Source organism: Elephas maximus, chromosome 26 (assembly GCF_024166365.1).
Source record: "Elephas maximus indicus isolate mEleMax1 chromosome 26, mEleMax1 primary haplotype, whole genome shotgun sequence".
NCBI classification, from domain to species: domain Eukaryota; kingdom Metazoa; phylum Chordata; class Mammalia; order Proboscidea; family Elephantidae; genus Elephas; species Elephas maximus.
In genome coordinates, this window is record NC_064844.1 from 20,267,114 (window position 1) to 20,283,413 (window position 16,300).

The 16,300-nt window shown below is 44.2% G+C and overlaps 1 protein-coding gene and 1 pseudogene across 2 annotated transcripts in view; one reads left to right on the plus strand and one right to left on the minus strand.

Moving 5' to 3' along the window:
* Positions 1-573: 573 nt before the first annotated feature.
* On the minus strand, positions 574-979 carry LOC126067926 (40S ribosomal protein S24-like; annotated as a pseudogene).
* Positions 980-9,451: 8,472 nt separating this feature from the next.
* Positions 9,452-16,300, plus strand: part of KCNG3 (potassium voltage-gated channel modifier subfamily G member 3) — an 88,588-nt gene continuing 81,739 nt past the window's right edge. The window contains exon 1 of one of the 2 annotated variants that reach the window (XM_049870418.1): positions 9,452-10,698. In XM_049870418.1, coding sequence (XP_049726375.1) covers positions 10,034-10,698 — 665 coding nt within the window. In that variant the 5' untranslated portion in view covers positions 9,452-10,033. The remainder of the gene's footprint in view (positions 10,699-16,300) is intronic. The other variant, XM_049870419.1, reaches the window with a different exon arrangement.

A 16,300-nucleotide genomic window follows, 5' to 3' on the forward strand; every position in this document is an offset into this window, starting at 1 on the left:
ATAGTCAATAAAACACAGGTAAACATCCTTCTAGTACTCTCTGCTTTCAGCCAAGACACATCTGACGTCAGCAATGATGTCCCTAGTTCCATGTCCTCTTCAGAATCTGGCTTGAATTTCTGGCTGTTCCCTGTTGATGTACTGCTGCAACTGCTTTTGAATGATCTTCAGCAAAATTTTATTTGTGTGTGATATTAATGACATTGTTCAATAATTTCAGCATTCGGTTGGATCACCTTTCTTTGGAACAGGCACAAATATGGAGCTCTTCCAGTTGGTTGACCAGGAAGCTGTCTTCCAAATTTCTTGGCATAGAGGAGTGAGGGCTTCCAGTATTGCATTAGTTTGTTGAAACATCTCAGTTGGTATTCAGTCAATTCCTGCAGCCTTGTTTTTTGCCAATGCCTTCAGTGCAGCTTGGACTTTTTCCTTCAGTACTATCGGTTCTTGATCATATACTACCTCCTGAAATGGTTGAACACTGACTAATTCTTTTTTTTAAGTTTTTGTAGTTTATTAATCCTCTGGTGAAAAATCCACACAATCATTGCAGGTGAAGTCACTGTAGAATCTTTATTCCTTTTTTTTTTTTTTGCCTGCCCCAATATTGGCTTTTGCAGTCCCCCTGACTTTCTTCATTCTGTTCTTGCATTCCTCGTGCTGTTTTCCTGAGGTCTTTTTCTTTTTATACTGACCATGTCTTGCAAGTCTGTGTTTGGATTTATTTTTCTTTGCATAATCCAAGGAATAGTAAATCATGGCAAAGCCAGTAGTCTTAGCCACCACCAAAATAAATTCTGAATCCAAACACAAAGACGACAACTGGTGTGGTCTTGTACATTTTGGCTAGTTTTTTTCTGAATTTCTGCCCAAAGTATTGTTGCCTTCCCAGGATGAAGGACATCGATGAGTATTTTTTTCCGTTAGAGTAGTGGGTTGGTCATGAGCTTCCTGGTCTAATAGTTACTGTGTCATTCATGATGACGGCAGATCCTCAACCAGACAGGGAGGACAACCAATTCTTTCATACATAAAAAAATATATATATATATATATATATAATATACAGACACACAGACACACACACATTATATATATACACACAAATATATATATAAGAATAGAACACTCATATACATACATATTGAACACTAATGACTGAAGACCAGACGAATTACAGAATGACATTAAGGATAGCATACATGAAGAAAGCAAGAGGTCATTAAAATGACAGGCAAGAAAGAAAAGACCAAAATGGATGTCAGAAGAGACACTGAAACTTGTTCTTGTAAGTCGAGTAGCTAAGGCGAAAGGAAGAAATGATGAAGTAAAAGGGCTGAGCAGAAGATTTCAAAGGGCAGCTTGAGAAGACAAAGCAAAGTATTATAATGACATGTGCAAAGACCTGGAGAAAGAAAACCAAAAGGGAAGAACACTTGGCATTTCTCAAACCGAAATAACTAATGAAAAAATTCAAGCCTTGAGTTGCAACACTGAAAGATTCTACGGGGGAAATATTAAACAACACAGGAAGCATCAAAAGATGGAAGGTATACACACAGTTACTATACGAAAAAGAATTGGTAGATGTCCAACTGTGTCAGGAGGTAGCATAGGATCAAGAACTGATGGTACTGAAGGAAGAAGTCCAAGCTGCCCTGAAACTGGCAAAAAACAAGGCTCCAGGAACAGACAGAATACCAATTGAGATGTTTCAACAAACTAATACAACACTGGAAGTGCTTACTTATCTATGCCAAGAAATCTGGAAGACAGCTACCTGGCCAAGCGACTAGAAAAGAGCCATTATTTGTGCTTACTCCAAAGAAAAGTGATCCAACTGAATACAGAAATTATTGAATGATATCATTAATATCACACGCAAATAAAATTTTGCTGAAGATCATTCAAAAGCAGTTGCAGCAGTACACTGACAGGGAACTGCCAGAAATTCAAGCCAGATTCCGAAGAGGATGGGGAATGAGGGATATCATTCCTGATGTCAGATGGATACTGGCTGGAAGGATAGAATACCAGAAAGATGTTTACCTGTGTTTTATTGACTATGCAAAGGCATTCAACTGTGTGGATCATAACAAATTATGGATAACATTGAGAAGAATGGGAATTCCAGAACACTTAATTGTGCTCATGAGGAACCTGTACATAGATCAAGAGGCAGGTGTTCGGACAGAACAAGGGGATACCACATGGTTTAAAGTCACGTAAGGTGTGCGTCAGGGTTGTATCCTTTCACCATACTTATTCAATTTGTATGCTGTGCAAATAATCCGAGAAGCTGGACTATATGAAGAAGAACGGGGCATCTGGATTGGAGGAAGACTCGTTAACAACCTGAGATATGCAGATGACACAACCTTGCTTGTTGAAAGTGAAAAGGACTTAAAGCACTTACTAATGAAGATCAAAGACCACAGCCTTCTGCATAGATTATACCTCAACATAAAGAAAACAAAAATCCTCACAACTGGACAATAAGTAGCATCATGATATATGGAGAAAAGATGGAAGTTGTCAAGGATTTCATTTTTCTTAGATCCATAATCAACACCCGTGGAAACAGCAGTCAAGAAATCTAACAACGCATTTCTTTGGGCAAATCTGCTGCAAAAGATCTTTTTAAAGAGTTAAAAGGTAAGGATGTCATCTTAAGGACTAAGGTGCGCCTGACCCAAGCCATGGTATTTTCATCTCTCATATCCACGTGAAAGCTGGACAATGAATAAGGGAGACCGAAGAATTGATGTCTTTGCATTATTGTGTTAGCGAAGAATATTAAATATACCACGGATTGCCAAATGAACAAACAAATCTGTCTGGGAAGTAGTATAACCAGAATGCTCCTTAGAAGCAAGTATGGTGAGACTTCATCTCACATACTTTGGACATGTTGTCAGGAGTGATGTGTCACTGGAGAAGGACAACATTCTTGATAAAGTGGAGGGTCAGCAAAAAAAGGAAGACCCTCAAAAAGATGGATTGACACAGTGGCTGCAACAATGGGCTCAAGCATAACAACGATTGTGAGCATGGCACAGAACGGGGCAGTATTTCCTTCTGTTGCATGTAGGGTTGCCAGAAGTCGGAGCCAACTCGACACCACCTAACAACAACAGCAATATATATATATACACACTTACCTTTTTAAATCTATAGAGGGGACATTTTAGCTCACGGCTTAGGACCTAGGCTTTTTGTTTAGCAATCAGGCTTCGAAATGGTTCCACATGAGTATTAAGTTCATGGATGGGCCATTATGTCAATAACTAGTTCCTTCATTTTGGACATTCAGATTGTTTCTATATTGCAAACAATTGTATTTAAGCAATCCTTAAATGTGCATCTTTGTGAAATATGCATATATATCTGTAGTATGATAAACCAATGGTGTTGAAATTGCTGGACCACTGGGTATGTACATTTAAAATTTTACTAGATACATCCAAATATATGCTGACATTTTTTCAACTCTGAAGAAGCTGAAGGGACCTGTCAGTAAAAATATTGTGAAAGACTGCATTCAGGTCTAGTCTGAAGGAATAATTGTTATCATGCAAAAATAAGCCTAAATGAAGCTCATAGTTATAAATTTTTATATTTACTTTTTCATTATGATTAGTTACAAATATATACAAAAGTGGAAAGATATATCTTCCAGCTTCGACAATTGTCAGCTCATGTTTAATCTTGTTTCATCTATACCCCCACCCACTTGCCCCTGTCCTTGATTATTTTTTTAAGCAAATATCAGATATCGTACCATTTCATTCCTTAATATTTGAGGATATGAAAATGATTTTTGGGAGATTAGTTGTCTTGTAGAATGACCCACATTCTAAATTTGTCTGATTGCTTCCTATGGGATCACCTAACTCGTTTTTCTCTCCCTAGGAATGTTTGATGTGTGATAGAGAGAAGAGCTGATGGTGAGCTAGCACGGAAGGCAGGGGAGCCTGGCGGTTAAGGGCACTGGACTTTGGCTTTCAGTACTGGCTCTAGGTCTTACTACCAAGCTGTGGGACCTTGGACAAGTCATCTAACCTCTTAAAGCCCCATTTCCTCATCTATAAAATAAGATCTGTAAGAGCAATCACCACAAGGAAAGCATTTTTGTAGAAAGCTGAGCACGTGGTGCCATGCTCTTGTATGGAGCATGGGACACAGAGTGGTGGTAGGGAGAGGGACCATCCCAATCCAAGACAGCAGCAGGACAGAAGTGAGGTCTCGTTGAAGGAAAAGAAGAGGGGCCATTCTGTAATGACTCCAGAAATGCTTCTGCTGTTAATGATTACACAGTGACACTCTCAAAGCTGGCAATTTAAGGAAGATAGGGTCGCTATAAGTCGGAATCGACTCGACTGCACTGGGTTTTGGGGTTTTTTTTAGTGCTCCTTTGGAAACCCTGGTGGCGTAGTGGTTAAGTGCTACGGCTGCTAACCAAACGGTCGGCAGTTCGAATCTACCAGGTGGTCCTTGCAACTCTATGGGGCAGTTCTACTCTGTCCTATAGGGTCACTCTGAGTCGTAATCGACTCGAAAGTACTGTGTTTGGTTTAGTGTTCCTTTTGCATGCACAAGGGCATAAAGTACCCCAGAGCTGAGAAAAAGACGGGCACATTGGTACGGGATGCGAATAATGTCTCTCTCTGGTGACTTCTCACCTTTAAGAATGTGGTCCCTATGGTAGGGTGGCTTTGAGAGCATTTTTGACTTGGCAATGCGGTAATGGCCATCATGCCATACCTTGAACATTGGAGAGATCTTTAAATGAAAGCACTGTCTGAGGTTTTAGGATAACCTCACAGTCCTGTTCAAAGTTACAACTTTATCTTCTACAGAGGCAAGTAAGCATGAGTGGGCTAATCGTTAGTCCTTCACTTCTATAAAATTTAGAGCAGAAGTTGGAAAGATAGATTTCCATTTAAAGAGCCCACATTTTACAGCGTGCTGAGTCTGCAGATGCTAAGAAATATACTGACGGAAACACAAACACAGACACTCAGAAACACAAACACAGACACTCAGAAGTTTAAACGAACAGCACAGCAAGGGCTTTTAAGGCAGGCAGAGTTGATCAACAAGCTGGGGGAATGGCCGTGTCCCGCTGTATTTCACGTCACAAGGCTTCTGGGCAGGCAGGGTCCCTGAACATATCCAGTCACGCAGTGCAAAGTGGCAGAGGAGTTTGTGTTCAACCCAGAGTCAGCAGTTGAAGGGTTACAACTCTTCACTGAATTTTTTGATGTTTCAAGTTACTAATGCATGGTTGGTCGCAACTGTAGATGAATCAGTGCATTTCCAATTTGTATTTATTTAGAACTCAGGAACGGGCATGGCCGTGGCATGTTTGGGCTGGTGGAAGCATAAATGAAGTGAGATTTTTCCAGTGCCACCTTCACCTCATTTCATTTAATCCTCACATCACCCCCGTTGATACAGGCATCTTTATCTCCATTCAACGGATGAGAAAACTGAGGCTCAAAGAGGTTAGGCAACTCGCCCAAGGTCACTTGGTGCTAAGTTGTACAGCCAGGATTTGAATCTAGGGAACGCTACTAAGCACTGGGACTTTTTTGTATGGACAAGTTGTAGTATTGTGGATCTATAGCCTTTTTAGGATCTTGAACTGGGGAATGACGTGATGAGGATGGACTGAAAGAAGAGCCATCTGGTGGTGTTACATAGGATTCACAGAGACAGGAGAGAAACTGGAGTGCAGAGCGAACAGGAAGGTTGGGGCAGCAATCCAGAAAGCTGGAGATGGTCCGGCAGCGTGACAAGAGTTTGGAACTAGAAAACCTAGTTCTAGCCTTGTCTCTGTCACAGTGCTGCTGGCTGGGGAACCTTGGGCAAGCTACAGCCATCTCTCTGAATCTTTGTTAAACCGCACCAAACTTGTTGCCATCTAGTCGATTCTGACTCATGGTGACTCCACATTAGAACTGCTCCATAGAGTTTTCTTGGCTATAACCTTTACAGAAGCAGATCACCAGGCCTCTCTCCCGTGGTGCCGCTGGGTGGGTTCAAACTGCCAAGGTTTAGGTTAGTAGTCGATTGCACACCGTTTGTGCCACCCAGGGACTCCTGAACCTTTGTTACTTGTCCTTAAAATGAGTTGATAAAACTAGAAAATCTCTAGCTTCTTTCAAACTCTAAAATTCTGCCTGATGCCTTTAAATTTTTAATGTATTCTAAAGGTTTGCATATGAAGACCGTAAATATCATCCTGAATCCAGAAAAAAAAAAAAAAAGCCTAGATGTAATAATTCTCAAATAGCCTTCTCAAAGTATAAAGAATGGAATTGTTCTTAAGAACGTTTTCTAAATAAGATTATATTCGGGCAAGTCAATCATCTCTACAAGTTACTGTTCTCTTTGTTAAGAAAATTATTTGGGTATTGCTGGTGCAGCAGTGGTTTAATGATATTTAAGTCAAATAAGAATATTACTCTTGAAACAAATGAAATGATTTAAACCTCTCGCTCTAAGAAATTTTATGAAAGTATACCTAAGAGGCACAAATTGTATTGTCATCAAATTAATCTGTTATCTAAGTTCAAATTTAATTTAAAATGAGATATTTCTCCAACTGATTCAATCAGCAGACTTTCAAGGGATTTTAGATAGAGAGCACAGGAAATAAATATTGGAGCAAACCATCTACACAATACTTGTTCTGTGTTCTGTTACTTGTGATGCTTCTAGAAAGTATTTCTAACAACTCCCTGAGGAATCGGCTGTTGTTGGTGTGAAGCCAGGCTCATCTCTCTCAGTTCATACCCGCAAATTTTCTCCATCCTCACGTCCTATAAAAAATCCATTTCCAAGACCTGCTGAGTCCTTTGTCTCAAGTGTTTCTCAGAACTGGCCCTTCATCATTCACACAGCAGGGCTGGGCTACCATTCCTGGGTTGCTGAAATGGCCTCTTTAGGACAACCCAAAGGGCAAAGGAATCTTTTCTGAAATAAATCTTTCATCAGCCATTTCTGTTATTAGAACCGTCTGAGATCCCATAGCTGAGTAAGAGCACCCCAAATTAATTTAGGGCTCCTGACAAGAGATGGTGGCTATGCTGAAGTCTAAGGCCAAATTCCATTTTGAATTTAAAGTAACTTCTGCATGGAGAATGCGGCCCGTCATTTCTGTAACTCTCCATTGTATCCTGAGAAAATTCCTTAGTAAACAATTTTAGAGAACAAAGTGATTTTACTTGCTTAAGGGTATTGCTTGTTTAAGAAAACACCCTGCTCAGAAAACCAGGTCCAAAACAATTCTCAGGGCAGATGCTTAGTCAAGATAAACCTTAGAATTACACGTGTCCTCCCTGTGATCACGCAAGGAGGGTTTCAGGATTGTTTCAGGGTAGATGTACCCAATTTAATGATTACTTTGTAACTCTCTACGGGGCAGTTCTACTCTGTACTATAGGGTCGCTATGAGTTGGAATCAACTGGACTGCACCAGGTGCACTGGGTTGTAACTCAAAACTTTTTTTTAGAAACCTATGCAATCTCCTACCAATCAGATGTACCCTCACCCAATTTTATAACCATTACCTAAATGTCAACCAATCACTTAAATTTACTAAAGTTTCTGGTATTAGAAAAACTCCCTGAACTGCCTCCTTCTCAGATCATTTAGCTCAAATCCTCTGGAATTTGCAATTCCCAATTTGTAAATTGCCTTGGTTTTCCATAAAAGCTCTTCACTTTTAATATCAACCAGACTCTGCCATTTTGCTCTATGACATAGGTTACAGGATCAAATCGAAATTCTGAAGTTGAGATGCCCATTGTTCCAGCCAGGCAAACACACTGCCTCTCTTTACAGACTTTAATCCTCCATTACTTTGAGAATTTGCCACTTGGAATACTTTGCTCTTTCTCTGTGAACTCATGACCATCATCTTCTCAATTCTGCCTTGAAACTCACTTCCTCCAGGAAGTTTTCCTTGTTGATTAGTTATTTAGCAAATAAACAACTCCTTTTTTTTTTGAATTTTTAATCCCATTAAGAGCTTTTAAGATAAATTATCCCAGTCTGGGGGAAAAAATTATATTTTCTATCTTTAAGAAACCACCCAGAGTGATTTTACTTTGTGAGAGCACTCCAGTTTTTAGGTTTTCGCCTTTTCGCCAGAAATCCACACTAGAATTAGAGCAAAATGACTCTTTATGGTGACCTCTAGTGGGCGCAGGGCAATCCTACAAAATTTCGAAAACTGAAGGGCAAAATAAAACCCTTCCCAGTAACCAGTCGGATTACTCTGTGGTCAGATGACGGCATCCCACCCAACCCCACCCTTATTTATTTTTTTCCAGTTTATTTGTTTTGCATCTAACATAGGTTGCCTTGCAACTCACCTGTTTCGCCTCTGGCAGGTACTGTGCGGGCTGGGCTGCCGGTGACGGTGAATTGATGGTAACAGTTTAAAATAATCCCCGTCAAGTGGAACCCACCGCCTGGGCATCGGCCTGAGCGCGGGGCAGTTCTCTCTGTGGAGCCTTAAGAGGCTCCTCATGCTCTGAGGGCTGGTGCTCGAGGGTGCATGGGGGAAATCTAGACATTGTGAGAAAGGAAGCAGATAAAGGCAACGAGAAATTCGGTTCTTGCCCGTGGCAAGGCGATTCTCCCCAGACTCTCGCCCCACTCCACGGGAAGTGTCACGACGGGTCCAGGCGCGCTAAACGTAGGCGCCCTCTCAGGACTTGCGCCTCAGAAAGCCGGGGCAGGGGCGGCTCCTGCTCTGGGGGGCAGGTGGGCGGGAGTCAATGAGGCTGGATGCTGGGGCGGGGGTCCGCCTCCAGAGCACGCGGTACGTGGGTCTCCCCGCGAGGGAAGAGGAAGAGCAAAGTCGGCCGGAAAAGCAGCGGCTGGGGTGGCGTCTCTGAGAAATCCTTTGGGGCGGTCTGAGAAACCCAGCTGGGCTTAGGATAGTTTCTGCAGAAAGCTCTCCAAACGCCCTCGGTCTCCGCCCCTCGTCCGCCCCCCGCCCCCAGTCATTACTTCGGTACCCCTCACCACCCTCACAGCCTCCCTTTTGGGGGCTGTTAAAAAGGCCTCTAGGAGCCCTGGTGTTCTATAGGGTCGCTGTGAGTCGGAATCGACTCGATGGCAATGGGTTTGGTTTGGTTTAAAAGGGCCTCTTGTGTTCTCAAGTCATCCCAATGCTCCGGGCGGGATGCGGGAGCCGGCACCCCAGCCGTGGTGCTTTGCTTCCCCCCTTAACTCAGGGGTCCCTACTCCTCGCATCCCCGCCCGGCGGATCCCTCCTGGCCTGCTGCGGGCTGGAGCGGAGCGGGAGGACGGCGTCACCAGGCGGGGAGCCCGAGGGCCGGGGCGGGGCGAGGGGAATCCCAGCCCGAGCGAGCCCGGGAGGAACGGGCGCGGGGGAGAAGAGGAGGGAGGCGCGCAGAGGGTGCGGAGCCGAGCGGAGAGGAGGGAGGACCGCCAGGGAGGCCCCGCCCCGCCTCTTGGAGCCGGCTCCTCGCAGCCTCCAAACCCGCTCACTTCGCTCCTCGCCTCTGGACGGCCGCGGGAAGGCTGCTGAGTCCCGGCTGGAGGGAGCCCCGCGGACCCGGGAGCCACCCCGCACCGGCGCCTCTTCGCGGCACCCGCACCCCTCAAGGCGAACGGTAACGCTGCCTTGGAGAGGCACCCCGGCCACGGAGGGGGCATCCCTTGGGTGCCAGGGACGGTGGTGCTGACACAGCCTCCCTCCCGGCCAGTGGGGTGCAGCGCTAGCTTTGGTGGGGACTCCCCAGCTACCCACCAGGACCGCCGCGCGAAGGGCGCGCCGCTAGCAGCGAGGCTGGGCTGCCAGGGAGGCTAGAACCCGGAGCGACTCCCGGGCCAGCGCAAGCAAGAGCGAAGCCCCGAGGGAGAGAGAGCCCGATAGCCCGCCGGCCCCGACGGCGCTCTCTCCGGTCTGCGAAGAGCAGGCAGGCCCCGTGTGGCGGCTGGGGGGCGGCGGCGGTGCCCCCGGGCCGAGGGGCCCCGGGGCGGCCAGCCATGACCTTCCGGCGCAGCAGGGCGGCCTCGGTGGTGCTGAACGTGGGCGGCGCCCGGTACTCGCTGTCCCGGGAGCTGCTGAAGGACTTCCCGCTGCGCCGCGTGAGCCGGCTGCACGGCTGCCGCTCGGAGCGCGACGTGCTGGAGGTGTGCGACGACTACGACCGCGAGCGCAACGAGTACTTCTTCGACAGGCACTCCGAGGCCTTCGGCTTCATCCTGCTCTACGTGCGCGGCCACGGCAAGCTGCGCTTTGCGCCTCGGATGTGTGAGCTCTCCTTCTACAACGAGATGATCTACTGGGGCCTGGAGGGCGCGCACTTGGAATATTGCTGCCAGCGCCGCCTCGACGACCGCATGTCCGACACCTACACCTTCTATTCGGCCGACGAGCAGGGCGCCTTGGGTCGCGACGAAGCGCGACCCGGCGGCGCCGAGGCGGCCTCCTCCAGGCGCTGGCTGGAACGCATGCGGCGGACCTTCGAGGAGCCCACGTCGTCGCTGGCAGCGCAAATCCTGGCCAGCGTGTCGGTGGTGTTCGTGATCGTGTCCATGGTGGTGCTATGCGCCAGCACGCTGCCGGACTGGCGTGCCGCGGCCGCCGACAACCGCAGCCTGGATGACCGGAGCAGGTACTCTGCCGGCCCTGGGAGGGAGCCCTCCGGGTAGGACTGCTTCTTGGCCCGTACAGTCCGTCCTGTCGAGTCTGTCCGTCCCGTCCGTCCGTTCCGTCTCCGTCTTGTCTGCCTTTGGGCTGCTGAGCCAGACTGGGTTCATGGCCCTGCGAGGCCCCAGGCGTGTTCAGCTAAGGAATGGGTTGGTCCCCACCTCTGTCCCCATTTCCTGGGCACAAGCTGGGTCCGGCGGGTACACGAGACCCTCCTCTCTTGAGGGCGACATCGCCAGGCATGAGGAGGGCGGATAGAGATAGACAAATTTCCCATCTTTGTAGTTTACTTTTGAGCAGACAGCATCCTGCTAATTAGATTTCTCTAAACTTTTATTGTTCTTATTCAGCAATTTAACCTTGAGCTAAGAGCAGGTTGAATTATATGTCTATTTTTGGTGGTGTTTGAAAAGATGAAGTCTTGTTAGGGTGAAATGTGGTCAGCTGTACACTGCCCACACATTCTGTATACTCAGCCCTGGGCATAATATGTACTGTAATGGAGTTGTTATGTTATAAAGGAGATTAATTTAGAGATAGACTCTAAATAATGGATAGACTGTGCCCTTTTTTCCCCAACAAAGTATGGAGTTAGCACAGCATCTACCCATTATTTGGCAGCCAAGATTCACAGCGTAGGTTTCAGAGGGGTCTTCAGTATGGGGAGGGAAAAACCCGTTATCGTGGGAGAGAAGAAAATCTCAACTGCCCTAAATCCAGAAATGCTATTCAGGTAGTTTATGTTTTTTCTTTTCACTTTACCAGAATGAAAGGAAAATATTTTACTCTTTCCTAAAACCATGTTTACTTTTCAGTGGTGATACCTTAGTTCTGTTTTTTAGTGCTTGTGAGTTTGTTTTGCATATTTTGTGGAAGGAATAAACAATAAAATTGACTCTTTAAGTGCAATAGCCTTTTGGGGATGAAAACCAAGTTGTGTAATTTATTTTATTTTACTTTGCTGGATACTGTTTGAAGATTCTTCCTCCATTCATTTTTCTTTAAATTCATGGTTGCATCTTGTAATTTTTTCCTGATAGGGATGGTGTTCTGTGCCCTGATGTTACCGTGGATTACGTCCACATAATATTCTTTCTTTGGGGAGTAAAGGTTTTTATATAAATCTAAGAAGTAAATAAAATTGTCTAGGACCATGGAGCCTATTACTGATATGCCATCTCGGAATGGAAGCCAAGATACATGCTTTAAAAGAAACTTCACTAGGAAGCTCATTTTATGAGGTTCTAACTGAGTTTCCAATTTACAGATAAGAATTACTTATTTGGTACTCGGGTGGTACAATAAAATTAATTTATATGCCTCCATACACAAGTGCCCTTGATTCTTTTAGAGGGCTATATGAAAATGAGTCACAAATGACTGGCCTTGAAGTGATTCAGTAGTAATTACAGAATTTCAAGACTAGTCAAGGTTCAGGCTACATTAGCAAAGGAAGCAGGAGAATTGAGTATAGCTATTGAGGAGTATGGCTAAACCGGTATACCGTATTTTTGCAAATAACCCGCCCACACATATAATGCCCGTAGTGTGCCTAGGGAGATAATGAGCGAGGTGGTTCCCTGATTGACAAAAAAAAAAAAAAAGTATAACGTACACATTATTTCCATAAAAAATGGTATAGGCAAAAACAGTGAAATAATTTGAATAATATTTTTTTTTTTCGGGGGTGAGGAGTTTTGGGAGAAGGGATTCTGGATATCATTAGTATAAAACCATTTGGATACAAATGAGAGAGGTGAATAATAATTTTAGGGAAGGAGAGGAAGAGAAGAAACCCCCCAAAGGAAGAGAGAGATGGAAGAGAGGGAGACCACAGAAGAAGTGAGGGAAGAAGATAAGAGTAACGCTTTATTAATATATATGTACTTTATGTATATATATAATTACTCAAGTCAAAACTCTTTCCTTAGATACCCAGATATTTTAGGCAGAGGCATGTTTTTCTTGGCTAAATGGCCCAGTTTTCAGCTTCACTTTGTGAGTGTAGGTACATGAAGACCAGTGTCTGTAATCCCAAACAGAGGAACTAAGGGATGGCTGAATGACCAAGGATGCTGCACGTTATAGGGGAAGCTCTTCCTGTCCTCCTTCAAAAGAGAGAACCCCTAACCTGGCACTTTGCGTAGCTTCTTAGCTGGGCTTCTATCTGATACAGCCTTTCAAACAAACGCTGCCTGTGTGTGGTGGCCGAAATGAGCCTTCCTAAAACATCATTTTGAGCATTCAACCCTATTTGGCATCTACCATATAAAGTCGAAACTTCTTGCTTGGCTTTCAAGGCTCCTTACAGTTTCACCACAACCTGCCCATCTTGACATATCCTGTCATTATTTACAAGCCTCTTTTTAAGTATTGGCTGTGTTCAAGGTACCGTCGGTCTTCCAGTGTTCTATTTTTTTTGTATAAAAAAGGTGTCAAGTTGATAATATAGGGATTAGAGGCACAATTGATCACTGAGCATTGTTTTGAGAAGGCCTTCAAGGTGGGAGAGGATACAAACAAGCCGTTGTTGAAAGGTTGCGGAGGTTGTGCACTGCCCAACACTGAAATGTGCCACGTGCTATGCAACTTGCACAAACGTGTGGCCCCCTGGGAACAAAATAAGGAGAATGTTCCAGGTTAGGGGAACAGCACGGGCACAGGCATGAATTTATATATTGTGTTTCGGGAGTCCAGTGATGGAGTGAGAGGTGGATTAGAGAGCAGATGGTGGAAGGCCTTGAATGCCAGAGAGAGTGATTTTAGTTTGCAGGTGGTGGTAAGACATTGGCAGTTTTGTGAGAGTAGGGGTGAGTGGGTTATACATATAAAGCGATGATTGTGGTGAGACACATACCATGAATTGGAGACGGGGAGAAACTGAAAACAGGAGCATGAATTTGGAGATCTTTGCAGAGGAAAGGAACAAGAACTTGAATTGCTTTGTGATGGTGAGAATTGAGAAGAAACGACAACTCTGGGAGATCTTAGGAAGAATCAAAATTAACCCAGGGTAATGATACAGGCATCAGCGACCGATTAAGTGAGCTCCCAGGGGCTAGGAGTCCTCCCCATCACCTACAAGCTCCACTTGCCCCAGCTGACCTGCCCTGGTTCCTGAACCATCTGGATATCCCTTTCTGTAAAATCCGTTGCCTGTTCTTGAAATTGGCTCATCCATCAAGCCCAACTCAGCTTCTATTTCTTTTTGAAGTCTTTCATGATTAACCTGAGTAGATGTGATGTTTCCTCCTGAACTTCTTGAGAGATTGCTTATTTGTACTACTTTTTTTTGCATCTGTAGCATCCTATCTAGCATGGTAGTTATTTTTCATATATACATGTTCTAGCATCTAAGCCAGATTTAGATGAAAAGCCCTAGCAGACAGATAAGTTGTCTTACATGATTTACTAGCACAGTGTCTTTTTCAAAGAGTTACTATTTAGGCACAGTAAATATTTCTTGTTAATATTACATTTTAAAACGTAGCCTTCCAGGAGTACATCTATCATGTTAATTGAAGGACAGTTTGAGGCAAAGCAGTGGGGTTCAGGTGATCGAACTCTTGGGTGATTGAGGACAGATCCTGCACGGAGAAAAAAGTATTAAATCAAGGAACAATTCTATATCAAGCACTTATTGTGCAGGGGGAATAAAGGTAAGGGTGAGGTTCTTTTGTATTAAACACTGACATTATCACACAATCTTAAGTTTGGAAGAAATCTTGAGCGTTCTTCCAAATCAGTAATTTAAAACTGGAGTGTGGGGGTGATCTTTAAAGTGATTTGTTTTGGATTCTTAATAATCATACAAATAGTGGTTCAAGACCCAGAAGCTGGTGAAGTAAGCCTTTCTCCATTCCCCAGCTACCCCTCCTTGTTAGATGTCACCACAGTGACCGGTAGGTTGTGTGTCATTTCAAAGCCATTCTTTGCATTTACGGGTATGTCTGTATGTATTGACAGAAAGCAGACAGACCAGCAAACCAGTGCATTACCGTGTCCTGAAACATGTCCAACATGTTGTGGAGATTGTTCCACATAAGTCTATTGAGATGCCTGATCCTTTTATACAGCTGCAAAATATTCCATTGTATTGATGTCTCATATTGCTGGACATTTAGCCTGCTTTTTGTCCGTAGGAAATGCTGTAGTGAATATCCTTGTATATATGAATTATTTTTCTTTGATGCAGCTATATCCATAGGATAAACTCCTGGAAGTTAAATCACTGGGTCAAAGGGCATATGCACTTGTAGTTTTCACAGATAATTCTGAATTTTTCACCAGAAAGATGGTACCAACTTATACTCCCACTAGCAAAGTATGAGAGAGCCTGTTTCTTCATACTCTACAAAGTATTGCCATATTTTTAATCTTTACGAAGCTGAAAGGTGAAAATGGTATCTAGTAGTTTTAATTTTTATTTGTCATGTTTTCAGTAAGATTATATACATATTATGCATAGTATATTTTTTATATATATATTCCTTTTTGTGAACTGTTTATTCCTTTTGCCCATTTTTCCAGAGTTTCTTGGTTCGAAGGGGTTTTAAAAATACATTAAGAAATTAGCCTTTTGTTTAGGATATGAGTTGCAGATATTTTGTTCTCTAATTTAGGATCCTATTTAAAAATCTCAGTTGCCCGGAAGATAGTAGCTGTACTTTTAGTGTCTACTCATTGAGAAAAATACATAATGATCAAAGTATAACCATGAATTTTAGCCGTTTACCAGCTATTTATTGAGCTTCTCTGACTGTGCCAGAGGTCAATAAGGCAGAGTTCCAGCTCTCATGGGGCCAGCAAACTGGTGGCAGGAGTGGGAGGGAGGCAGACAACAAAGAAGTAAGTAATAAATAAGGATTTCAGAGAGTGAGAGAAAATAAAACCGGGTAAAGGGATAGAATGTAGCAGGATGGGGCTACAGGCGATCCTTGTGAAGGGTAACATGGATTGAGGCCTGAATGCTGAGAAACAGCCAGCCTTGGGAAGAGGGAGGAAGAGTATTGCGGGCAGAGGAAACAGTAAGTCATGAGGCCTTGAGAAGGGAGTGAGCTTGGCTTTTTGTGTGTGTGTGTGTGTGTCTGTAGAACAAAAAATAGGCCCATGTGGACTAGAGTTTATTCCAAGGGCAGGAAAGCTAGAGATGGGGCTTGAAGGGCAGGTGTGGCTGATCCAGCAGGGCCTTATAGGCCATGGAAAAGCGTTTGGATGTAACAGGGAAGCCTCTGGAAGGTTTGGAGCAGAGAAAAGATATGATCCGATTTGTTATAAAAACATCAATGACCACTGGGTAGGGAATGTATTGACGGGGCAAGAGCAGACATGGTGAGACCTGGCAGGCAAGAGAACGTGGGGCTTGATCTAGGGGGATAGCAGTGGAGCTGGGAGAAGTGAGAGGATGCAGGTGAATTATACGGATTTTCATCATTTTATTAATGATGACTCATCTGCCAGTACTAGGAACGTGTGTGAGGTATTGAGTGGGGCAATGGATTCCTTTTGCTTAACTACATTGGCCTACAGGTAGTGGGCCATGAATCCAGTTCTTTCCTACAGGGTCACTTCCCATTTTAGGATATTGTGAGAAGAAGGTT